We start from the raw sequence: 25,642 nt of genomic DNA on the forward strand, positions 1-25,642 counted from the left end.
AACAGGTGGCATTCGGGGAGGCCGTGGTTTGGTGATGTCAATGTCTTCCTTCAGCATCTGGGCCTAAGGACAGCAGAAAGAGGCTGGAGGGACAAGGGGGAAAAGTCCCAAATGACCTAAGAGTTCTAAACAGAGGAAACTCAGCTAAACAGACCTGGAGGGCAGCTTTGATCAGGAGCACGTGATTGTGCAGGAAGCCTTCATTGATTGTCTGTCATTTGTTAATCCAAGGCCTCCCAATGATAGTCCCGTAAAGAAGACTCACCAAGCCCCTGCCCTCTGGTTGCTTGCACTCCTGTAGGGGGACGTATACTAAGTATCCCATGATGCCATTTGTTATCTAATTAAAACTATTACCTGCTCAGTGGAAGAGGAGTTAGGGGCTGGGGCTGGGAGGTTAGGAAAGGCTTTAGGGAGGAAGGGTCATTGATGTATGTGCGGAAATGAATTCAAGGAGACGGATGAGGAAGGTATTCAAACTAAGGGAGTAGTTCTCAACCAGGGGTGATCTTTCCTCCACCCTCCACCCCCCAGGACACTTCGATGTCTGGAGACGTTTCTTATTGTCACAACTGGAGGAGAGGATGCTGCTAGCATCAGGGGGGTAGAGGCCAGGTGGTCCTGCTAAGCACCCTGCGATGCACAGAACAGTCCCCTGCACAAGAGAATTAGCTGATTCAAGATGTCAACAGTGCCAAAGTTGAAAAACCCTGGGCTGAGGGAACAACACAGGCAAGGACCCTGAGTTGGGGAAGAGAAATATGGTGACTTGGCCAATACAGTTTGGTTTTAAAGAATAGGGCAAAGTGAGTTTGGGAAGAGAAGTAGGGGCCGGATCAGGCATGCCCCAGGAGGCCAGGGAAGGAGGCTTGTTGGCTTATGGGCCACTGGAGTCATCGAAAGGTGACACTGATGAGGACCATGGGATCAGTCCTGCTGCAGTATGGCCAATGGATTTGAGGGGAGGCAGGCAGGAGTGGATTTGGGGAGCCCCATAAAACCAGGATTGCCACAGGTGAGAAAAATGGTAACAACAGCTGGAATTGGTGTAACCATTGGGACTATCTCAGTAAGCATGTGAGTAGGAAGAGGATTCCTAAAAGAGGGCAGCTAGCCAGAAAGACCAACCTTTCTCATCTTGGGGTAACCCTTACCCAGAACCCCTGTCCATAAATATTGTGAGTAAATGAAATTGCTGGAGGTGGGTGCCATGGAGGCAGGTGAGGAAACAATTTTCCAGAATAATCAAGAGGTAAGAAAGGCTAACTAGGTAAACTTCCTTTGCTGGGATTTAGTCACATAAGTCCAAACAAGGAAAGGAGTAGGAGCTATTGCTGGAGCAGGTGGTTTGCAAGAGTATTTGTCCTTTGCTCTTCACCGCACACCTGCCTATAGGTATGCAGGTATCATTACTCCACCATTATTTTATGAGGAGTTGAGACTCAGAAAAGTGAAGCCATCTGGATAAAGGACACTCAGCAAGTAGATGGCAAAGTCAGGACTCCAGTCCTATTTTTTGTTTCTCTTTTCTTTTCTTTTTTCTTCTCTTCTTTTTTCTTTCTTTCTTTTTTTGTTTTTGAAATAGGGTTGGCCAGGCGCGGTGGCTCACGCCTGTAATCCTAGCACTCTGGGAGGCCGAGGTGGGCGGATCATTTGAGCTCAGGAGTTCGAGACCAGCCTGAGCAAGAGTGAGACCCCATCTCTACTAAAAAAAAAATAGAAAGAAATTATACGGACAGCTAAATATATATATAGAAAAAATTAGCCGGGCATGGTGGCGCATGCCTGTAGTCCCAGCTACTCGGGAGGCTGAGGCAGGAGGATTGCTTGAGCCCAGGAGTTTGAGGTTGCTGTGAGCTAGGCTGACGCCACGGCACTCACTCTAGCCTGGGCAACAGAGTGAGACTCTGTCTCAAAAAAAAAAAAAAAAAAAAAAAAGAAATAGGGTTATATTCTATTGCCCACGGTGGAGTGCAGTGGTACGATCCTAGCTCACTGCAGCCTCTCACTCCTGGGCTCAAGTGATCCTCCTGCCTCGGCCTCCCAAAGTGCTGGGACTACAGGCTTGAGCCACCAGGGCTGGGCTCAGTCCATTTTTCTGCCTCCAAATTCCAGCTCTTTCCCTTGCCACCATCCTCCCTTTGTGTCTTACTTTCAGGGAATGGCCATGAGGCTTGCTTCACTGGAATGCATCCTCCACGAGAACAGAGACCAGGGCTCAGCAATGATAATTTGCTGAACGAATGAATGATAAACAAACGTGGGACTCAGCCTCCCAGGCTTGGAAAAGCCCCATGCACTTCCACAAAACAACCAGCAGATGGCGGCAAAGGAACAGCCTAGCCAAGGCAGGGGCGCCCAGGGGAAGTTCTTTTATTTGTGGATCCTCCCTTCCCCGAGCTTTGCAAAACAGGTAGCTTGAATTTTTCCCCTAGGAAGAAACAAGAGGTCGTACTGACTGACTGCAGTTCCTCCTTTCTGTTTTGATCTCTCTGCCCCACCCCGGAGGCCAGGGTGTTTCAAGAAGTCGGGGAATTAACACCAGGAAAACTTTAATGTCAAATAAAAAACCAGTGCAGAAATTACCTGTTTATCAACAAATAGAGAAAAGGCACTGTGTTCCTACTCCCCAGCAAAGCAGACACGGGCTGTCACCAAGCACTGGCCTAGCCATCAACAGCTGTCTTGTGATTTGTCTTCTAGAAAGTTTTTGGAGGGAAGTTTGGAACGGAATAGAGGTTGTTGGGGGCTGACATGGAGTGTTGGGGACAGAATAGGGACAGTGGAGAGAAGTAGGTAGCCTCAGCTCACCACATCTTGTCAGAAATCAGTCTTGCCTGGACGCCACGAAGAAATCCATCCCTAAGTGGCCAAGTGTGACGAAGAGGGATTTATTTAGGCAGGGCCCAGGGGTGATGAGGGGCTTCGCTTTCGATCCTGTTTTATCCTGGAGGTGGAAAGAGAAACGACTGCTTCTTCCCTTGAACATTCTGCAACGTTTATAATGTTCCTTTATGTTTGTGAATTTTTATATGCTATTGGCATGTCTGCCTGAATAAAAAGAGAAAGAGACACAAGAGAGGAAAATGACAGACAGAAAATATATCTGCCATAACCACCATTACCTCTGCCTTCCAAATTAGTGGGATCCTTGGACATGTTTAGACTCAACCCACACACATGCTTGGGGTAGGTGCCTATTTTGTTCTGGGCTTTGCTGGGCAATAAAGATAAAGGGAATTATCTTCACTGAAAGAAGTCCCAGCCTTCCCCCTTGTTAATTTTGCTTTAAGGAAAAGGCTCAGAGATCCTCAGGCTCCAAACAATCCTCCTCCAACCCATACACACCTACCTTCCAAAGTTCAAGCCCCCATTCCACCAGGTGTGGCTTTAATGAAAGAACAAAGTCTTCCCAAAGATCTAAACAAAGATGAAACCTGCCTCTAACATCACAGCCCTATGATGGATGCGGAGGTAGGAGGTGAGGGGGCGTAGAGGTTAGGAAAACCCTCAACAAGGACCCCAATAATCTTTCCACAAAGAGGACCCCCTGCAGCTCTTTTTACCCTTGATCTTGAGGTGGGAGGCATCTAGAAAAAAGTCATTTTGTTTTGTGAAAAGTGTTTTCCTTTTATTACCTGTGATAGCTGAGTGGGGGTGACCCTAGCAACAGGAAATTGACACAGATTTCACTGGGGGTGATAATGACTGTTCATAATCACCGGGTTGATAAGTTAATATCATTAATTAATCAACAAATTATACAATGCCCGAGGCTTTCAGGCTTAGCTTTAAAATAAGCAAGGAAATAGTGTCCTTCCTGAATGAGAATGAGAGAGATGCAAAGTCCTAAATTCTACCTAGCCAAGAGCATCCCCAGGGGCCACCCCAATGTTCCCCCTTTCCCCATTTCTTATTGGCTCCAGAGCAGTCAGTGGGTCTTAATATGGTTGGGCTCACACACCTCCGAGGATCTGAAAGAAATTGTAGGGTCCCCTCAAAAAATGCGCACATATGCACAATATCAAACTTTTGTATATGATTTCAGGGGATTCCCTGAAGGTCATGAGCGCTCCTGTCCTTTTAGGAGTCTCAGGAATGCCGCGTTAGAGAAATGGTGCTGGCCTAGGAGGGTGGGCTCCAGGGGGAAGGCCAGGTGTTGGCTGGGGTCGTGGTGCACTATTGGCAGCTCTAGTCCTCCAACAGGCTGGCACCGCAGCTTTGTGCCTGGCTTGGGAGGGTTAAGGGCCAGTAAAGTAACGACCAGAGGCAGCTGGCGCTACAGCGCTGGTGAGGGGCGCCTGGTCCCTGCGTAAAAACAACAAAAATGTTATGTCAAAGTCGCCCGCGCTGGGGAAGGGGGTAGAGGACCACGCGCAAAAGTGGCAGGAAGAAAGTTCTAGCGCCAGTGTCAGTTCCGTGCCTGCGGTGTCCTTGCCCCTTCCGGGACCTTGGAGGGGCAAGGGGCGCACCTCCCTGGACCCGCCGCGTGCGCGGGCGGGAAGAGAACCCAGGTGAGATTTGACTCCGCGGGCCTAGGGGGAAGCTCTCCTCTGGGTGCAATTCCCCAACGCGAAACCAGAGCCCGGGTCATTAGCTGGAAACCGAAGTGGCGCGGGGGATCGCATTTCAAAAGCTCAAATAGACTGGCGGACTGGGATCTTTGGCCTTGCGGGTGGGGGAGGCAGAGAGCCCAAGACTCGCACAGTACCCGTCCAGGTTCCGACGGGTTGCGTTACCCCCAACCCGCACTTTTGCTCTCCATTCCAGCGACTGCGCCAAAGCTGTGAGACCCAGGCCGCCAAGGCCGCCAGACTTGATCCCAGCTGCGGGGCAGAAAGCGCCTCGCGTTTGGGGCGCAAGCGCTCTTCCCTACCCAAGCCACTTGTCTTCACCTCTGCCAGACCCAGACCCTGGCTCTCCAGGCGCTTGGGGCCTACAGTTGCCCAGGCCGCGGGAACCCGGGCCACACTGCCCCGTAACCAGGCGCTGCTTTTCCCTCGCCGTGCCCTTGGCACCCCTTCTCCGGCTCCTCGGTAGATTTCGTCCTTCCACTAGCTGAGCCCTCAGCTTCAGCTGCGGCCAAAGAGTTAGAAGTAAGAGAGCAGGGGAGAAAAGCCAAGCTTGCTTAGGTTCCTGGAATCTAGGCAGTGTGGAACTAGGAAAGAGCAAGTGATCTTTGTACCCACAGAGTCCCAACCTGCTCTCCCCAGACTGCGCTCGGGTACCCTTTGCGCCAGGATATAGATAGAGCACAGCAAACGCTAGATACGCGGGGGAGGATCTGAGGCCGGAGGAGGAAAGCCTGAGACACCCAAAGCCACGATCCGAGCCGAGGAAGACGGAAACCTTGGAGCGGTCGCCCTGCCGGCCCTAGCGCGCGCCCGCGCTCTTGCATTTCCCTCTCTCCCTCGCCGCCTCCCTCCCGGCTTAGATCCCGAGAACACGGAATCTGCTTCAGTGCCCCGCCACAGGTACTTTCAAACCGGGCTTTCCATCTCCACCCAATCTCTCTCTCCGTCTACCTGGGGACAAAGGCCCCAAACCCGCAGTCTTAGCCCAGGTGGGTGTTTTAGGACACAGAGAAGCGTGGGCCCGGGAGTGGAACGCGGCAATAAAAGCTGTACTTTCACATCGCGCGACAGATGCACAAAGAAACTAAAATGTTCTCGTATAAAAAAACGTGTGAGACACACTCCAAAATCCAGAGCACACCCGTAGATTTCTCTAGCTCCAGGACATACCCACCCCAGGTACCTACACCTCCACCTGAATTAGGAAGGGAGATGCAAGTGGATTCTGGAGCCCCCTTCGGTTCAAATTCTGGCCCCATAATTTCCCCGGGGGATCTTAAGTAAGTAACTTAACTGTTTTGTACCTCGGTTTCCTCCTTTGTAAAACAGAGGTAAAAATCATACACACCTTAAAGGGTTAATTGTGAGGGCTAACGGAGGTCACTTTTGTGGGGTGCTTAACCAAGTGCCTGGCAGGCGCACGTGGCCCTTACATGCCAGCTATTTTTATTATTGTTGTTACGTGTACTTTGAACGCCGACATCTGCAACATATACTTCTTGATTATACGCATCTTGATTATAAAACAACCAAATGCATCTACATCCGGAACTGTCTTGGGCATGAACTTCTAAATCGAAATTGGAAGAGACGTCTACAGATGGAGCACGCGAAGTACACGCAAACACACACATGTCCTTCTAACACCTGCAGTTCCTGGTCCCGGAATGCAAACACCCAAAGAGCTACCCATAGGTAGGAACATATATGGCCACGTACATAAGCCTTGTAGCTACAACCCAGACAACCACTCTCTTGGCTGGCTGCCGTGAGGTCAAATTTGGAAACCAGCGAGGCAGAAAGCGCGCGGACGTGAAGCATTTCAAGCCTCTTGCAGCGCCCGAAGGCGGCTGCATGTCTGCTGGCTTAAGGGAAAGGTCAGAGCCCGGCTTTTCCTTCTTGGATGGAAATTTTTTAAGGGCCTACACGTGGAGAACTGTCTCCACAAAGAAAGGTTGGGTCCCAGGACAACGCAGATCAGAGAGGGGTCCTACCCACACGCACACGCCCGCCTGCACACACTCAGCCCCTTCGGGGTTGTCCAGACCTCGGGAGCAGGGAGTGCAGGGTCCTGACCCCTGCCTCTGCCCGAGCCGCCCTTCGGCCCCTGCAATTAGCGCCAGGAGGTCAGCAGGAACCCGGACGCCTTTACCCGCGGCTCAAAGCACAGCAAAAGGCGACCCCACCCCCTCCCCTCCGCGGGTCTCAGACGCCAGGGCGCAGCCAGGCTTGGAGCCGACCTTCCCGACAGGCAGGGGCCGGAGGCCTCTGGCTGGCACCCGCATTTGTCACCTTAAATCTACAAATCACGAAGTCGCTGGGCCCTGCAGGCTGCAGTAGCTGACCCCCGCCGGGAACCGTATGGACTGCTGCTCCCACACGTGGCCTTTGTCCCTGTAGGCAAAGGGAAGTTGTACCCGGGGTAGAATTTAAGGTGTGTGTACTGGGGAGAGGAGTATCCTTTCTCTACATCACGAATTCAGGCTATTCCTTGTCGGGAGGGGTCTAGAACAGGGGTCTATAGGAGATTTCCCCACGGAGCATAAGGTTCCTTGCGAGAGAATTATGAGCGAGGGTCCCCTCACTGAATTTGCGAACGTTCTTTGGAAACCCAGAGGAGAGAAGGACTGTTTTTCTCATCTGAGGCCCAAACGGGAGTGAAAGTGATATCCCGGAAAGAGAGGAGGGCTGCTTCTTCCGATGCTGAGGATGGGGCGGTGGGGGGGGGGGGAGGGGAGCACTGGCTGGGGGCAGGGGGCGACATGAGAAGGGGCAAAGGTGAAGCGCCCAAGCTCCGGAACCGAGGAGGCGCTGGGGTAACGCGCCATCGGCGGCGCCCAGGGCGCATTCGTGGGCCAGACAGATAGGTGGCACTCGAAGCCCGGAAAAAGGGCGAAGGCGCCGGCCCCGAGTGGCCTCCGCGGCGGCCGCCGCCACCATAAAGCCCGCGGCGAGATTGCGACCGGCGCCAGGTGAGTAATAGCAACGAAATCCGCAGAGATTGCGAGCCTTTCACCCCCCGTCCGTCAGCGCCACCAGAGTTACTCATTAACATCACCATATACAAATAAGATATACAGGAGATTAAAAAAAAAAAAAAAAAAAGGAAAGCCAGTAGGAGAGGCTGGACACGCGCCTGAGCCCTGTCCCCGAATCTAGGGGGTGGGGTGGGGTGGCAAATCTGAACTGAGAAAGAGAAGCATTCTTGCCTCTTTGAGGCTGAGTTATTTTCTCCCCAGGCGCAACCAGCCAACTAACTACCACCTTCTCAAGGGCACAGGCAACCGCGCGTTATCTTTGGGCCAAAATCGGCCCCATTCGGCAGCAGTGGCTGAGCGTAAAGCCAGCGCCCTAGATATCTCCCAGCCCTCCAGGGGAGCTACCTCCCCAAGGTCCCCGTGTCCTCAGCTCAGGCCCTCCGACTTCACCCCCTCCGCGTTGTCTTCCCTCCCACCCCCGGAGACAGCGCAGGGGAGGCTGTAGGGGTCCCCACGTGCCCGGCTGGAGACGGAAAGGGCTTTGCCTCCCTCTCCAAAAGGTCTCGACCTGGATCCCCTTCCAAGTACAGGATGAGGGAGGGGAGGAGGCGTCCTCCTCGCCGGCCATTCAACAGGCCCGAAGGTGACAGGGACGTGGGGCCTGGCTGGCGGGCTCCAGGGGGGTAGGGGGTGGGGGGTGGGGAGGGAGGCAGCCGCCAGGCAGGCTCCGGCTTGGTCTTCACGTCACGGCCCCCAGGGCAAGAAAAGGCCTAAGGACTAACCCTAGAGAACCTTCCCAGGCCGCCCCCCTCCCCCAGACATCCTCACACCTCGGAGGCTAGCCCGGGGGTGGGGAGACCAAACGACTGACACCGCCTCGCCATTTTTTATTGAATGTTTCAAAGATAAATTGAACTTCAAAAGGCAACTCTCCAAACTGCCTGGGGCCTGGTTGAAGGAGAGAAGGAAAGGAGGATGTCAACCTCCTGGGTGACTTTTCCCTCGGAGGGGGTTAACTATGCTCCCTGGAATTACCTTTCCCTTGCAAGGAACACTCCCCTCCTCCCTCGCGTGACACAGCTAAGTCTGCGAGGAGCTGGCCGCGCTTCGCACGCACGACTCGGGATGGATGGGGCCTCGCAGGGGCGCCTTGGGCCAGCCTGGTTCAATTTGAGACACCAGGGACTGCCGGGTGTCTGTGTGCGGCTGGGGGAGGCGTTCAGTCCTGCCTGCTGTAACCTGGAGGGCTGCTGCCCCGCCAAGCCCAGTCCGGCCGAGAGGGGACTCTGCTAGCCATTCCCCGCGCCAAATGCACTGGTTGGTGCAAGGAGGTATTTTTCGACTTGGATTCCCCAGATCGCTGTCAAAAGGGAGAGCGGAGCTTAAAACGAAAAACATTCGTGGTACTCGAACTTAGTTTTGGTCGGATCCGTGTGGGAAAAGCTGACTTAGGGAACAAGGCTGTCTTTTTCCATTAAAATGTAAATATCCGAAATTGCTATTCTTTCCGAATTCTAATCAGGCCCTTTCCTTCTTCCGTTTCGCTCCCTAATTTAAAGGAAAAGTAATTTCGGATTGAAGCGGGCTCCCTTCGCTGGAGTAAGGGACTTTTGTTTTTAGCTTTGTAACTTGAGTGACTTCTTATTTTGGTACGCTGGGGGCGGTCTTAATTATTTAAAGGCGAATGGAAGGGGGTAGGGGAAGAAAGAAGAGACCGAATCCTTCCCTAACTCTCTCCCTTCAGGAAAAGGTCACTAAAGAAAGCATTTAACACAAGGCCCAAAGACATTTCAATAAAAATTTATTGAAATTTCAGTGATGTTTTAAAGAGAGGGGGGAAAATAATACAGAAAACCAAAGAACTCATCAACAACTATAACACAATATACCTTCATGAACTTTTGTCTTTAAACCATCTCTCAGCACCTGACTTTTGAACTGTGTATCTCTGTAGGCACCAATTCAAAACACCATCGATAACAGTAGTAAATTAATTCCACTTTGTTTTGAGGAAAATCAGAGATGAGCAAATGCGAATACAAAAGAAAACTTGGAAAGTCAAACCATGGTCTCTACACTCCTTCCTCCCCACAGCAATCTGAGTTATGTTTTAAGGGATTTAAAGTAGAGCTGGAAAGTGGCGCGCCTCCCCAATTTTGGCTGAAATAGGAAATAGCACTCTCCCCCACTTTAGGACATTAAAAGAGAAAAAAAATATTTTGCAAACAGCTCTTTTGCAAGTGTGTTGGTGTTGGTGCAGAAAGTGTGTTTTCTAGTGTGAAACAGCAATTGTGACCTGGAAATAAAACCAACTAAAGGAAAACAAGAACACAAAACCCGACAGTTGCAATCCTATTTACATAGAGCTATATACAATGTCAATAAATTAAAGTTTAATTTTCCAAGCATTCATATTCCACCTATTTACAAGAGTTATCAAATAATTACATAAATACTTTGTCTAATAGTCGCGCTTCTTCTTTATTATTTTTTTTAAAACCTTGTTATTGCATATACAGGAAAGAGAACTGCCAAAGAGGGACAACATGAATCCTGCTACACAGCTTAGAGAAAATAAATTCATTTTTTTGTGTGTGTTTTCCACCCTTCTTCCCTCTAAATCCTCCCTCCCCCTTGGGGTTGCTGATTTTTGAGGACACAGGATGGGGAGAAGGGTGTGGGGTTATGCTGTTTTTCTCTCTAAAAGCAAGCATTCAAAATAAAACCCACAAATACATCACTGTGGAACATGCAAGAAGAGACCTATAGCGGCTCTTAAAACATCACAAGAATATTAAAAAGACACAGATTTTCTTAATATAGACTAAACAAGGATGGCAGGGACTTCCCTACCCAAACAATGCTGCTCAGTAATTTATTGAGAACTGATATGCAAGTCACTATAAAATTTTTAATCTCCACAAACAGAATCATGTTAATGTATTCATTTGTCCCGATTTTTTTTAAATTTTATTTGTTTCTGTTTCCACTTGACACAGTGAGGGGAAAAAAAAATATATATATATATATATATATAAATCCACACTGAGGGAGAGAGATGCCTTTGAACACCTCCCCTCGTGGTAGGCTTGGCTACTGTTTTCTTCAGCCACAGCTCCCAGACCAGCCTTGCTAGAAGTTTCTCTGGACACCAATGTGTGAACTTCCACCCCCAATAGCTCAATGCAACAGCCGTTTCTAGCCCCGGAATCGGAGCCAGATCCCGGATATATAAACCACGCCAAGAAGACAGGGCCTGTCTCTAGTACATTCTCTCGAGGGAGTCCAGCACCTTCCCAGACACGACTGCAAAGGCCAGGGCTAACCCCACGGCAGGCCCGTGGTTTATGTTACATCCGACAAAGTGCACTGCAGACTTGACTGGACTGGAATGAGGAGACTTTCCCTGGGAGGGGTCTATGGGGACGCGCTGCGGGATCTGTCCGGCTTGGCTTCCAAGCCGCTGACCAACCGCTGGATACTCTGCAGTTCGCTGGTGGCCGCCTCTTTCTCCGAGCAGAGTTTGGGCGACAAGGACACGGAGCTGGAGGACAGCGTGGAGGAGCGGCTGTTCAGTTCAGAGCCCGAGTCCACGGCCACCGAGGCCGGGCTGGCCGCCAGGGCAGCGGCTTTGCCGTCCAGGGGCCCCGCGGCCGCCGCCATGGAGGGCAGGGCCGTGGTGAGCAGGCTGCTGCTGTCGGGGACGGGCACCGGGATGGAGTAGGGGCTGTAGCGCAGCCGCGGGCGCATGGTGTTCAGATTGAGGAAGGGGTGGCGGTGCACAGAGCTGGAGGCCGCTGCGGAGGAGGCGGCCGCCGCGGCCGCCATGTACGTGTAGGGGTAAGGGAACAGGCTTCCGAAAGGCGACATGGCCAGGCCCTGGGGAAGGAAGAGAAACGCACACGCAGAGTCAGCCGAGTAGGGGCTGCAGAGTGGGGAGAAGCCAACCTCTTCCACCTCCTTCCCCCCACCTCGGGCAAGCCATTAATCCTTTTCCTTCTGGGGAGCGGAGACAAGACCTAGACTTCTCCAGGTTCCAATCTTAGCTGTGTCACCCTAGACAAAGGGACTTAACCCCCTGTGCCTCAGCTTCCTTATACAAAACAAAACAGGGAAGTAGCAAGTAATTCACATAAGTATTGGGAACTTTGTGGATATTGAATGAGCTAATGCCTGCACTATGCTACGCACATGTGGACGGTCAAAGATTCCCCCCTAAGGGTTGTTCCACCTGTTAAATGGGGCTACAGATTCAGTCTACCCCACAAAGTTGGCTGAGGGAAAACAAAAAGGCATCAATTATTAGGCATAATTTTTTTTTGTCCTTCTTGTCCCTACTTCACCCCCCCCCCCAAATCCTCCCACACCCATCCTAGAAGCGAAAAAATCCCAGGGAAGATCTTAAGCAAAAGGACATGGGGGAGGGGAATAAAAGGGCATTTTTTATAAACAGAGACAGACAAATCCACCAGCTCCATATGCTGGTGTTGCAGGTGGGAAGCTGAGGCAGGCCCAGGAGTTCAACAATTCACTGAGCTAGTAACTGGCAGAAACAGAATTTAAGATGCGGGGACCCTGGCCTGGGCCACTTGTCTCTGTACCATGCCTTGAGGCACCATTAGTGTTTGCCCAGGCAGCCCCTGGCCCACCTATCACCTGCCCACCTATGACATGGTCTCCAGGAGAAGCCAGCAGAGGAGCTGGGAGGAATTCAAAACTGCCAGAAGCCACCTTTTTTCTCAGCTCCCTTTTTCCCAGAGAGGCGGGGAGGCAATCCTGCCTCTTGGCTCAGGGAAGGGAGACGAATGTGCTTAGACAAAACAAAGGGCAACAGCACGCAGAAAACATCATAGAACCCTTTCACTGGGTTCAGAGCGTTTCTAGCTGCCTGAGAGGTCTCCCCAGCCACCCTGTGCTGTCTGAATCATACACAGACCACCAGGCCTGCCCCAGCCTCCACTGGTCCCCCTCCTCTGACATTTCCCACGTGTGCACAAACCATTAACCCTGTGAGGAACAGGCTGGCCTGCTTGGGGTGGGGGTAGGGAGAAGAGCTTTGAATGCAAGGAAAGGCTGGAAGACTCAAGACTCAACTCCCCACTCAGGAAGTCACTTCCCCTTCCCAGGCCTTGGTCTCTCTCTCTCTCTCTCTCTCTCTCTGGTCCAATTCCTGGGGGAGGGTTGGCTATGAGACAGTTTGGAGACATTGCAGCTCTGAGACTAAAATCAAAAACCCTCAAAGAGGCCCTGGAGTCAGTCAGGCTGGGATAGTCTCAGCTCCATGGAGTACCAGCTGTGTGACCTTGGATAAGTTACTCAACATCTCTGGGCCCCTTCCCTTTCATTTGTAAAGTGGAAGTGATAAATGTACCACTAAAGGGTTAGATCAACTGAATCAGAATAGATCAAGCACTTAGAAGAGTGCCTGGTCCAAAGTCAGTGCTGTGCATAGCAGTAATCACTGTTACTACCTACCTACTCTGCTGGAAACAGCCCTGAACTCAGGAAAATATTTTTAAGGTGTTTTGGGGGGAGGGGCGGGGGAGGTCATCATCACATGGTGAGATAAGCCTTGAACCTAGTAATGGCTTAATGAAATTATTATTAATTATCATTATTATTTAAAGCTACTAGGCAAGGGGGCTGGGGTAGGATCTGGCATCAAAGGGCAGAGAGACTAGAGGGACTGGGGGAGGGGCTGGGCCGAGGCAGGAGGAAGGATAAATACCTGAGAGGCCAGGACATGCTGCTGGAGGTGGAAGGGCAGGGTGGCCGCAGACGCCCCGGACAGTCCCTGCGCCGCGGCGGCAGAGGCCATGGCCGTGGAATCCAGGCCTGAGACGCCGGTGGAGGCCCCGGACACGGTGGCCAGCAGGGGCCCCATGCCGGCCGCCATGCTGGAGAAGGCGCTCCCCATGGCGAACTGGCTGGGGTGCAGGAAGAGCGGGTGCCCGTTGAAGAACTGCTGGCCCGCCAGGCCGGGGGCGAAGCCGAGGCCGGGCAGGGGGCCCTGGGCCAGGTGCGCGGCCGCGTCCGTCTGCACCGTGAGCGGCGCGAAGGCCTCCTTGCCCGGCAGCGCGCGCGCCTCCTCCGCCTTGGACGCCGCGGCGCCCTCGCGGCCCGGGCTCCTGCGCTCGTCGGCGCCCAGGCCGCGGGTGCTGGAGGAGATGGTGGCCGGGCTGTGGCGCGAGTCGGGCGACGCCTTGTCCAGCCGCCCGCTGTCCCGGGGCCGGCCGCCGGGCTCCGCCGCGAAGAGGTGCGCCTTGACCGCGGGGCTGCCCTTGTCGCGGCACGGCTCCTCCGACGTGGTGGTGGAGATCTTGGCCGCGTCGCAGGCCTCGGGGCCGTGCTCCTCTTTGCTCTCAGCCTCGGCGTCGCTCTCGCCCTCGCTGGGACATAAATCTATCATAGAAGGGAAAAAAAAAAAAAAAAAGCGAGGCAGAAGGGCATTAGCTTCCATTCGGGTCAGTGGAACTCCAGTTCCCAAGTTTGAGTCCCAACTTGTCGCTTATTGGCCATGTAACCCCGTCAACCTCTCTGCACCTCAGTTTTCTCATCTGCAAAATGGGGATAACCATACCTAACAATTTGGCTGGGAGATTCATAAGCTACTAATGAACTTAAAGTATTTAGCTAGAGTTTAACCCTCCCTTAGATAAACCCTCCCAAATCAGTAGCTCTTCTTATTATATTCCTAATACTATCCCTTATAATTATAAGGAATTTTGCTTACTTTTTTACAAGCATCCATTGAGCGCCTGTTGTATCAGACAAAGACTTTACATCCATTTTCCATGCCATTGCAAATTAGCTCTTTAAAAATAAAAACTTACTTTAAAAGTCACTGGTGGAACATATTCCAATGACTCTCAGTGTCTGCGATCAGTGAGTGTTACAGATCAGTACCTTCCACAGATTTGTGAATTATTCTGGAAGGATTTGTTTGGAGAGAGCCCTGGCATCTGAATTAGTAATGGCAGAAAGGGACGCCCCTCCCTACAGTTGGGCCTTCTGAGTTTCCCCCCAGTCTCTGCAGACAGAGATGGGTGCTGGGCAGGCCGCCCACTGCCTGGGGACAATTCTAGATTCTTTTTTGCTTTCACCACACCCTCTGTGGGTGTCCTACCAGAAAAAAAGAAAAAGGAATCCTATTTTATGTTTAAGGCTTAAATGGATTGAAGACATAAAGGACTTTCATTTTATTTCACTAAAAAACAGGTTCCTTCCCGTTGACAGTGTGTGTGTCTTTCCAAATAAATAGTGCTTGCTCTTTAAACACAGGAAACTGACTGGGGATGTGAACCTCCTTGTCCACTCCCACCCCCAGACTCCATCCTGCAGATCCTCAGGGCTCCACCTCCTCTCCCAGGTCGATTGTTGCTCTATAGGTGGATGTTTTCTCAGCCACCTTCCCTGTTCCAGGTAGCAGAGAATCCCTTCCTTTCCCCAGCCCAGCACAGTGTAACCTAGAGTTCAAAGATGGTGAAAGTCAGCAGTAGGAAGACTCTCTTGATTGGAGAGTGGGAGGACAGAGGCAGGAGAGAAAGAAGTGCTTCAGGCATGTTTTTCAAAGCTGCTTCAGCCAAGAGGTAACACACAGATAGACACCCACCCCCCAGCCAAATAAGGCTTTGGTGGAAGGGGTTGAGCTCTCCTTATACTACCTTAGGGAGGTGAGGGGCTGGTATACAACTGATAGCCCTTTTTGAACTTTGGTTCTTCTAGAAGGGTCTAAAGCTTTTAAAGGACAAGCACCCTGTTCTGTGACCCATCCTCCTAACTCTTCCAGGCCACCAAGAGCTGCAGTCCAGTCATCACAGAGGTGACCAGCTCCTACCTTTGAGGTTTGATGTCCCTACAGTGGAGACTGCCGGAGAAGAAGCCTGAGCGAAGCAGTTGAAGGCTGCCTGTTCGCTGGAGGACTCATCCGAGGTCCCATTCTCCTTTTTGTGTCTTTCATCAAACACTCTCATGGACTGCAGGGTGAGCTGTTTTCTGTGGCAGAAGCCCACACCCAGTGTTACAGAATGTAACATACATTTCCCCTCTTTGTTTCCCTTACCCTTTCCAAAGTGGCATATACGCATCTCACCCGCCTGCTGCCCACAGACAACACTAATTCTCTGAAATCTGCTTGGCCCAGGGCAGTCACACAAACCTGATCATTGTTCTGACCCTCTACCTGAGCTGAAGAGTGTGGCATAGGGGCAGGGAGGAAGGAAGAAGGTTTAGTTGCATTTCTTCAGTATCACGGTTTCACTGGGAAAAGGCGTTTGCTTGGGATGTGAAATCTTATTTCAAAGCAAGAAGAGAGGTTGGAGCTAGCCATGGATAGCTGAACTGCTGGCCTTACAGAGGGAGAACTGAGTGTCCAACCCTGCAAACACAACATTGTCTGTCCCCACCCTACCAAACTCCTGGGTGGTTGCTACAATTGGGAAGAAGTATTATTTCATGGTGCACTTTACTGTAATCATTATCACCAACACATTAATTGGAATAAAGTTCTATTTGGAGGTTAGAAAGTATTTTTAAATGCCCGTCCCAAGGGGATATAGGTTAAAAATTTGAGGTGATTTTCTGGATTTTAGAAATTCTTTGAAAAGGGTGGGGGAGGGGAGATCTTATTTCATATACTCTCCAGCTGTCTACTTAATGCAAAATGATACACATCCCCATGAAGGAGGGAGTCTTGGATCTCTCAAGGGGCCCCCAGCTCTGTCTGATGGTATTTGAAAGACAAGATTGCGAAAATTCCAAAGCATTTTGTGAATGATTTGGTCCTTTCCTGGGACCTGCCCAGGAGGAACATAAAATTTAGGAATGCATGGGCATCCCTGAATAATCTGTGATTCCCAATGTTTTTCTCCCAGAGACAACTATGGTGTAGCCTAGTTAATTTCCTTGAAGGTAACAAGTCGGAGGTAGAAAAAGTCCAGTGTATGCAGCAATGGGGAAGTAATTATTACCACCCACTCTTTTCATTATAAGTGCCTGCATCCCACTTCTAATACTTGAGAGCTGGATCCTAGAAAAGTGTTTTTTTCCAAATTATCTGAGAAACAAATAATTGTTTCAACTCACCGTTTTTCTCTCCTGCCATTTCCAGTGTCCCGGAAACCTTTTGCAAAAGGGTTGTTGTCTATTTTTAACTGAGTTATCTAGAGGAGGAGATACAAACAAGACAGAGACATTGGCTTCATTTTCCAGAATGTTTTGGGAGTGTTTTTCCCAACTCAGTAGGTCTCCTAAAATGTGACTACCAACAGAAGTCACATGGATACGCCAGGGAAAGTAGGTAACGGTAGCAGATTGGAGAAAACAGAGAGAAAAAATCAAAGGCAACTGTACCATATTGCATCTCCCATGTGAGGCCAAACCAGGGATTCCAGGCTGAAATTACCCAAAGAAATTTTTTTCTTTGGGCAGCCAACAGTTTAGGTTTAGAAATGGAAATGTTGTCAAAGTTGTCAGGAGGGACAACCTGTAGATCTTAAAATTATGCTTTCATTTTGAGATTTTTACACAGTGCAATTAATCATAAAATATGTTATGGCATACTCCCCTGCCTCCAAACACACACACACACACACACACACACACACACCCCAATCTTTTCCATGAATCTAATAAATGATTTATGGGGCTTTGCTACCCTTGTGCTGGAATGAGTTTGATTTTTTGCTGGGGATGGAGGTGGTTTGAGGAATTACAATACTGACAATTACAGATGTAAAAGGACAGAATGACCACTGGAAACATTTGTTTTCATTTACATGCTCTGCCACCGCCATTAAGTGGAGAAGGCCCATGGCCTCTTTGTCTGATCAAAAATGTTACATTTTATTATTACATTAACAACTTTGTTTCACAGGGTCTAGAGGGAGCATGCATTTTGCATGCTGAAGAAAAATGCCATATATGTAATCTTTCAAATCCCTTCCCCTGGGGGGCAAAAATTTATGTATACAGAGTTACTCAGAGGTGGAAAAGGGGCCCCTTGGTTGGATTCTTGTTCTTGGAATAAATTGCTGTATGCAAGACTTCAGGTTTCACGCTTGGCAGGGAGAGGGGGGTCATGATATCTTAGCCCCCAGACTAAAGAAATGTATCTGGAACTCCCCCATCATAGGTCTACAAAGGACCCACTGACAGTGACAGTGAGTTGAAAGTGCAGGGTGTCATCAGGTGAACTGGACTCTCACTGAAGTCCAGGATTCAGAAGTTGAAGGGCAGGGTCCCAGCCCCTCCTCCCACCTCCAGAACTGCCTGCTAACTGCCATTCTGCAAACTGGTGAATCAGCAGCAAGGGTCACTTTCTCTGTGTCCATGACCTTCAGACCACCATAACTCTAGATATCAGGTGCTTCCCTATTTGGGGGTCCTTTTAGTCCCTAGCTTTAGGCCCAAGAGGAAAAAAAATTTTTCAAATGAAGTGGTGACTTTGGTCACCTTAACTCAAAAGCCTCAGACAACTCCATTAGTATGAGCCTGTGATCAGGGTAGGTTTTTCCAACCACACACATGCACGAGTGTTCGTGCACACATGCACACACACACACACACACACACACACCATAAAAAACACAGCAGCATAAAAGGTAATAAAAACCAGACCAGCTACTCAGGATTTCTGGCTAGGGGTGAAAAACTAGTCTCCACTAGGATTCTCCTCCCAGGACCCCAAATGGCTTTTGCCTTAAATTTTTCGCTGGTTCCTTTTGAACCTGATTTCTTGATCCTTCTTCCTGAATGGGGAAGAGGATGAGCCTTGAAACAAACAGCAAAACTGAGGTGGGGGGCAGAGAGCGGGTGCCATCTGCGACAGTAGCTATAGGAGCTTCTTGGTGACAAAATTACTTTGGCATTTTTTTTTTTTTAAGCTTGGCATTGGATTCATAGCTGGTTGAGAGGCTTTTGCTGCCTCCTTAAGGTGCTGGTATTCCTCACCCCATCTCGATGTTCCAAAAATCACAAAAGAAAACTCCAGGCTCTCATCCCAATTCTCTAGTAAGTTTCTCACCCTGACCCAAAGCAGCTTAAAGGGGAGGCAAAATATCACCATTAAAAAGGAAAGCCCCCTCGGTTACCTTATCATTCTGGTATGCAGTCACAGCGATGAATTCAGTTTCGGGGAACAAGTATGTCCGAAATGTACTATAAGGGAGTTTCAAGATGTCATTGGCTCTTACAATGTGGAACCGGGGCTGGTATTTATGCATGGAGTTCAATATAGTCTGCAGGGGCAGGGAAGAGACACACATAAAAAAAAAAAAAAAAAAAGGATTTAGCAGGACAAATGGGATCTTAGGACCCCTGCCAAGCTGACATCTTCCCCACCACAGGGTACTACGCTTGTACCACTTTTACCGAGCCCACCTCCTCCTTGGAGTACCTCCTGGGTACATTTTGCTCCACAGATGTTATCTTCTGGAGAATCCAAATTGCTCCTCAATTTCCAAAGGGTCCCCCCCACCCTCACCATCTAAGGATCATTCGTACCTTGAACCCTAGCCTACCTGAGTACCAAAACTATAATTCCCCTGCCACGTTGCGTGATCACTTGGGAAGGCCAAAGTCTTAAAAGATAGAGAAAAACATGCATTTTAATTTACAAAATGATTCAGTACTTTAAGCGCCCACTAATTGCCGAGCCCAATCCACTTAAAGCCCTGAAAGGCTGAACTCTAGAGAGGAATATTTATGCCTTAATCAAATCAAGGGCTTCAAATGCAATTCCTGCCCGCTGAAGATATTTCCGTGCTATTCACGTCTTCCTGGGCCTAATCTTTCTGCTTATGCCTCGCTTATCACTCTGTTTATTTTATTGAAATGTTGGGGAGGGGTAGAGAAAGGGGCAAAAGGTCCCTTGCCTGACTTGTACAAGCAATCCAAGTCTTCTAAAAGTTTCTAAGCCCTTTCTCACTGAATGCATATAGACACTCCCAACATACACACACACTCACACACACACACACCATTTTTTATCAGAGATCCTAAGCCTCATTTCTAGTAAACCTGACTTTCACCTAAGCCCAATCAATTCTTTTTTAGTAAGAGAAAATAAGTTTTTTTTAAATGTATTCACACCATTTAACCAAAATAGTCAACCCTCCGAGAAACTTAAACTTTCCCAAGAAATAATAAGGCTGGTTTGAAAACAGAAGTATGATGTTTTAAACCAAAACAAATCCTTTATGAACACATAGCTCTGAAATTGATTTTAAATCACAATGATCGGTTTTTAACTCCACTGCCAGGTCAGGCATCTACCAAGGAGCTGGAATTGCTAGAGAACATGACCTGCTAAGTTTTCCTGCCCCTATTTCTTTTAGAACGCCAGGCCTTCCATTATCCGGGAGAAACACCCCAGAATCCTCTCCTCTCTCCGGCTCTGTTGCAGATTGGATAAGTTTGCTATGCTTAGGGAGAAGCAAGGGAGAGGTCTGGGCCGGAAACTCGAGAAACAGGGAAGCACTGCCTTTGATAGCATGAAGAGAAAATTTTACGGAAAGGAGCAATGAAACTTACAAATCCATGTTTGTCCGAAATGTTGTTGGTGAGTTTCAGTTTGTGGAAAGTGACGACTTTAGACATCCACTGTTCCCCAGTGGCGGGGCTGTCCGGGTGAATGTACATTCTCTTTGGCATTTCAGGGTCAGCTTTACCTGCCACCATCCACCGAGAATTGTGAAACTTATATCGGCAGTCATCAGCAGCTATAATGTCCATCAGTAAAATATATTTGGCTTTTTTATCCAGCCCAGAACATCTCACTTTAAATGGAGGAAACATTCGCCTACAATAGGGAAAAACAGAAAAGAAAAAAGAAAGATAAATCACTCAGAAGCTTAGGTTTGATTTCCTATTTATCCTAAAACACTTAAACCAAATTGAAGACTTTCTATTGTGACTGATGAGCTTATATTTTTCAGAGCAGGGCCACTGGTTGTAAAATTTTCTCCCACAACTAAAGTATTAAACATGCTCGATTTCTCTATATTTAGATGTCCCAAGATTCAAAACAAATGAATTGTGGCACTGCATTTCTCTACATGGTCTAGTCATTCTTTCAAAAATTTTTTTTTCTCTCTTTGACTTTACAGATAGCCGTCTTTACAGAAAATTCATGCCCACGTCTTTTTCTGTGGGTATCTAGCTCTAAACAGCTTGGGGTAGGATTGTGGCAAAGTGCAGTCAGTCAAGACTAGGATTTTCCACCACCCATGGATGAGAAAATGTTAAACTTATCAAGGAAATAAACATCAAGTGGCATGCACCCCCTCCCTGCTGCAGAACAGCAACTCCGCAGTTGGAGAAATGAAAGTGGACTTAAGCGAGTTCTCAGAATGAATTTTGCGGATTGGGGTGGACTCCCAGGCCCGATAACCCATCTGCCCACGGAGCTGCTAGCCACATTCCCCTACTCCTTAGGCCAGTCCAAAACTGCAATATTATGCGGCCAAATTGCTGTTAATTTAACAGAAGTGTTGGCATTCTGTACTCTTGACTTAAAAGGAAACACTTCACTGGGAAACTAACTAAACGTCTTGTGGGTTGGAGGAGGATTTTATGCCAAACATTGGTCCCATTTAGCTTGGAAGGAGACAGAAAGCTAAAGACATCAAGAGGAGGGTTTTATTTTTATCCGTTCAACTTTGTGCCTTTATAGACTTCAGTGCCATTAAAAAAAAAAAATCAGTGATTTTGTTACAGGGTCCTCTCTTCCAGGCAGGTTTCGGTCAGGCAAGGACCTTTAAACATTACGTAAAATATGGTTTATAATATTCACACATTAAAAAAGCAGTGTTATGTCTCCCCACTGCCTCCTGAGGTCTGCAAACATAATCTTAATTATCCAAAATTGCCTGCTGAACTCTCCCTGGGGTTACAGACACACGTGAAGCAGTGTGGGCAAACAAACCAAAATGTCCTTCGATTTCTCTCTGTTCCTGGCAGCGGTAGGCTCAGGCCCCTCCAGACCTGGAGGCTAGGCTGAAGGGCAGAAAAGGCCTCCCACCACCATCACAAAAGAAAAAGGCTTTAAGTTTTTCTCTCTGAGTACAAAATAAAACAGACAAAAACACATCAACCAAGAAATGAGGGTATTCCAGAGAGGTCTGAAGAGTGAACTTCTTGCAGTGGGGTGCTTTTCTGGCTTCCTCCAGGGATGTCTGTGCACCACTGGAAAATTCTACTACTGTTCTGTAGGGAACCCAGGACGCAGTTCTATGAACACTTATGCAGACGCCCAGGTAGGCTGAAATTTTCTGCCACTGGAGCAGGGCCTGGGAGAGTCTCTGTACACATTTCTAGGGGAACTAAGTTTTCGTCCAAGCCGTAAGAACCGGCCAACCGACTGTTCTGAGAGAGAGAGATAAAGGGAGGAAAAACCTTCCAATAATTGGGGGCAGGGACCCCAAACCCTTGCTTACCTTCCCGACTTGGTAATGACCATCTCCGTGCCCCGCTTGTGAAACTGATCCCAAAGTTCTTTAGCCTCCAGATGCACCTTGGGGTCATCCTCCACTTCTTCTTCGGGCTCCATGGTCTTCAGAGGCCTCAGATGCGCCTGGGGCCCCAGGGACGAGAACGGGATGCCGGTTTCCGCCGCCCCCACCAATTGATCCATGATCGGCTTGGCCAGGGCGCCGGGCAGCGAGAGCGCCGCCGCGCCGTTGGGAGGCAGCGTCAGCGCAGGGAAGAAGGGCGGCTGGTGACCCAGCACCGCGCTCATGGCGAAGTCCGGCGCCCGGTGAGGTAGGAACGGATGGTAGGCCATGCTTGTCCCAGGAATGACCGGATCTCTCATGGAGAGGCTCATCCACTCCAGGCGGGACGCTGGGCTCCAGCCGGGGACAAGTCCGCAGCTGCTGTCTTTGGCTTTTGGGGTTTTGGTTTGTTTGTTTGTTTATTTACCAGCCGCACATAGTTCAAAAGAAAAAGAGGAAAAAAAAAAAAAAGAAGAAGAAGAAGAAAGCACAACTAAAGCACTTCAAAGGGAGGGGGGAAGTGTCTTTTGGGGTGGAGAATGCCGCTTTTAAAGAGGGCAAGGCGAAAAATCAGGAGACATAGTCGCTCGGGTGACTGTTCTTGTGTCTTGCGTTTTCAAAAAGCCGCTCCTGAAAGTCGGTTTCAGAAGCGACAAGAGCGAGCAGGGTCTCGACTCCCCGCCGCTGAGCTCGAAATAGACACTCCAGCCCTTCGTCCCGGGAATCTCTCCCCAGTCCCTAGGTTCTTTGTTGCAAATGCGAGCGGTTCTCCTAGACTTTTTACCTTCCCTTTTTCTTCTTCCCCCGCCTCCCTATCTCTCTTCCTCTCTCTCTTTCTCGCTGGAGGCGTCTGCAATTGCGCTAGACCCGGCTTGCACCCGGGGCAAGAGAGCGGAAAAGTCTCTCTTAAAAAAAAAAAAAAATCTGATTTAAACCCCCTACGACCGGCGCTATCAAAACTTGAACTGCAAACTGGCTTCCGTTCGCCCTCCTCCTCCTTCCTCCGCTCCGAGCCTCTGGAGGGTGTCTGGGTTTCAATCCGAATCTTGCAGAGAGCTCCTTCTCCGGTGCCTCTCTTCCTTGTCCTAAAACGTGAGCGAATTCGCTTCCTAAATCTGCGTCCAGGCGCGCAGGGCAGGGAGGATTTAGAGGGAGAAAATGGAAAGGAGAGAGAGAGAGAAAGAGAGAGAGAGACGGAGTAGGAGAGGGAGGGAGCGAGAGAAAGCGAGAGCTCCTCGCCACCCTCCTCCGCCTCTAGAATTCCCCGGGCGTCTGCTCGGCGGCTCTAGAAGGTCGGGCTGCGCTGTGGGCTGCGGGGAGCCGGAGGCCTCTTGATTGGCTCTTTGACGCTTTCGGACCAATTGTGTTGCTGCATAGGCGTGGTTTTCACAGGTCGAGTGCTGGGGGATAGAGCCGAGTTATAAAAAGAAGGTGTCGGAAACTGTAACGTCGCAGCGCCGCATCGGTACTACTGCCTGTCCTGTGAATATGTCAACATGATCAGAGGGAGGGCGGGAGCCACTGGGGAGCGCGCGCACAGAGTCGCCTCTAGGTGGCTTATCGAGAGATCGCTGCGGCCGCTGAGCTCGCTCGCTCTCGTTCAGCCCACGTCTGAAATGCCTCAGTCATCCAGCCCGGGATGGGGGAGGAGGCAGGGCCCGGGAGGAAGGAGGAGGGAGAGAGGGAGGGAGCGAGCGAGCGAGCCGGGCGGGGAAGGCGGAGAGCGCGCCCGGGCGCCGGGCAGGGGCGCTCGCCTCTCGCGCGCTTGGCTCGCCTCTCCGACAGCCGCGGCCGGTTCTCTCTCCAGCTCTTCCTCTTTCCCCGGTCCCCAGGCGAGCCGGGCGGGCGCCTGAACCTCCCGCGAGCTGCCATTCGGCTGCTCCGCGCAACAAAAGCCGGCAGCAGCCGAGAGGCGAGCGCCAAGACTCCAGGCTTGCGCGCTCTCCAGCCCCACGTGGAGCCAAGCTCCGCCCGGCCGCCGCTAAAGGGCTCTCCTGTTCGAGTGTCTCGGTGCCGATCTCCCTTGCGTCTGGGCTCGCGGACCAGAAGCACACGGATGCGGCCACATCTCAGCACACGCGTGTGTGGGCTCTCTCTCCATCGCGCCCCACCCGCAGCCGTGTGCGGAGACCCAAACACCCCCAGTGCGTCTGTACCCAAACACGCGCCAACATACTGGGACCCAGCCACACACCGAAAAACACGTACACACAAACACGTACATAGCCTGCACGGCTGGCCCTGTCTGCGCTCCCTTTTAGATCTCCAACCCTTTTAGATCTCGACTTTCATTTGGATGCAGACCCTCATTTTCCACCTGGTTGTGTGTTGGGGTGTAGGGGGGAGAATGGACGATCCGAACAAAGTGAACACAGCGAAGATCTAGGTTCTGGGCCTGTGCCATCCAAGCCGCTGTCCTCACCTCTGGGGCCGGCTGGGTGCGGAGCTGCGGGTATGGGGTGGGAGAGTTGGCTGGGGGAGGTTGCCCAGCCTGGTATCTCCTTCAGGCATCGCACTTATCTCTGGGTGCCTCAGTTTTTTCTCTATCTCTGGGGACTTATCTCGACAGAAGTCGGGGGCGAATTTGTAAAACAAACCGTGAAACGCCCCCACCCCAGAGGCGAGATGACTGGTTTCAGTACAGGTAGGGTGGGGGCCTCAGCGAGGGCCGGAGGGGAGGGCGACAACTGGATCTTACTTACTGATAGCGGCGTAGGTAACTCTGTTACCGCAGCTCCCTGCCGGGTTCAGAGGTGCCCCAAACCCACCGTTCCCCATGGGGGCGGGGAGGCGGCTATGAGTTGGGCCGTCCTTGCTTATAGGGAGGGAAATCTTGAGGATGTTATTTTACCTTTCCTGAGATGGGAGCGTCTACAGATGGAAAGGGAACGGAGAAAGGGCTGATTTCAGGGCCTAGGGGGTTAAGAAACCCACGGCTTCGGGTGTGTGTGTCTATGTAGGCCAGCACGGGCCTCTCTAGCATTTGCCCTATGCACCCCGTAAAGCCCCGGCTCCTAGATCCGAAGCGGCAGCAAGTGAAGGGTGAATGCGCAGTGCCATTGTGGGCCAACCGCGCCGATATAGGGGAGGAACTTTTGAGGCGACAAGCTTTTCTAGCCTCGCATTTTTGACGCACATGGTTTAGAGAGCTTGGCGCCAGCATTAAGAATTCCCTGAAGTCACCAGAGAGAATAGAGTGGTTCTGCGCTCCCAGTCTGGCGCTCCAACTCGCCCCTTTCTTTCCCTTTGGGCCTTCTCTGGCGTCCTCTGTGTCTCTCTTCCCCGGTGGTCAAGAAGAGAGAAGGAGAGAGAGAGGGAAAAGAAAGAGGTGGCAGGGGCCCAAAGAGTTGGCTCACAACGCCCCCTCCCGCGTCCCCTGCGGCCCCATCGTGAAGAGTGCGAGAGAGAGGCCAGGCCTTCCCCCTCCTTCTGCCGACCACGGAGGTCACTGCAGGGTTTCATGAGTCTCTGGAGGCAACAAGCACCCCCTCCCCCACGTTGCTCGCCTTCTGGGCCCTGGGGCCGCTTCGCTGCGCTTTCGAGTGGCCCCAAATCCCCGAGATCTGGTTGTGCCTGCACTCTCAGGCCAATCTCTGTC

The 25,642-nt window shown here is 50.6% G+C and overlaps 1 protein-coding gene across 2 annotated transcripts; it reads right to left on the minus strand.

Moving 5' to 3' along the window:
* Nucleotides 1–9,336: 9,336 nt before the first annotated feature.
* Nucleotides 9,337–23,498, minus strand: TBX3 (T-box transcription factor 3). Of its 2 annotated transcripts, XM_069496782.1 has the most exons (8): nucleotides 21,988–23,498; nucleotides 20,084–20,351; nucleotides 19,072–19,131; nucleotides 18,643–18,789; nucleotides 16,637–16,713; nucleotides 15,390–15,547; nucleotides 13,281–13,954; nucleotides 9,337–11,431 (listed from the first exon to the last, which is right to left on the minus strand). In XM_069496782.1, the coding sequence occupies exons 1-8, from the start codon at nucleotides 22,374–22,376 to the stop codon at nucleotides 10,970–10,972; spliced, it is 2,235 nt and encodes a 744-aa protein (XP_069352883.1). In that variant the 5' UTR covers nucleotides 22,377–23,498; the 3' UTR covers nucleotides 9,337–10,969. The 2 variants fall into 2 exon arrangements, with proteins under 2 accessions (XP_069352883.1, XP_069352884.1); XM_069496783.1 differs by lacking the exon at nucleotides 19,072–19,131.
* Nucleotides 23,499–25,642: the final 2,144 nt, after the last annotated feature.

Source organism: Eulemur rufifrons, chromosome 21 (assembly GCF_041146395.1).
Source record: "Eulemur rufifrons isolate Redbay chromosome 21, OSU_ERuf_1, whole genome shotgun sequence".
NCBI classification, from domain to species: Eukaryota; Metazoa; Chordata; class Mammalia; order Primates; family Lemuridae; genus Eulemur; species Eulemur rufifrons.

Coding starts and splice junctions, on each gene's coding strand:
- TBX3 (XM_069496782.1), bottom strand. CDS start 22,376: ATGAGCCTCTCCATGAGAGATCCGGTCATTCCTGGGACAAGCATGGCC. Junction 19,132..20,083: donor TTTCGGACAAACATGGATTT/GTAAGTTTCATT, acceptor CTATCTTTTAAG/ACTTTGGCCTTCCCAAGTGA. Junction 11,432..13,280: donor AGCATGTCCTGGCCTCTCAG/GTATTTATCCTT, acceptor TTCCTTCCCCAG/GGCCTGGCCATGTCGCCTTT.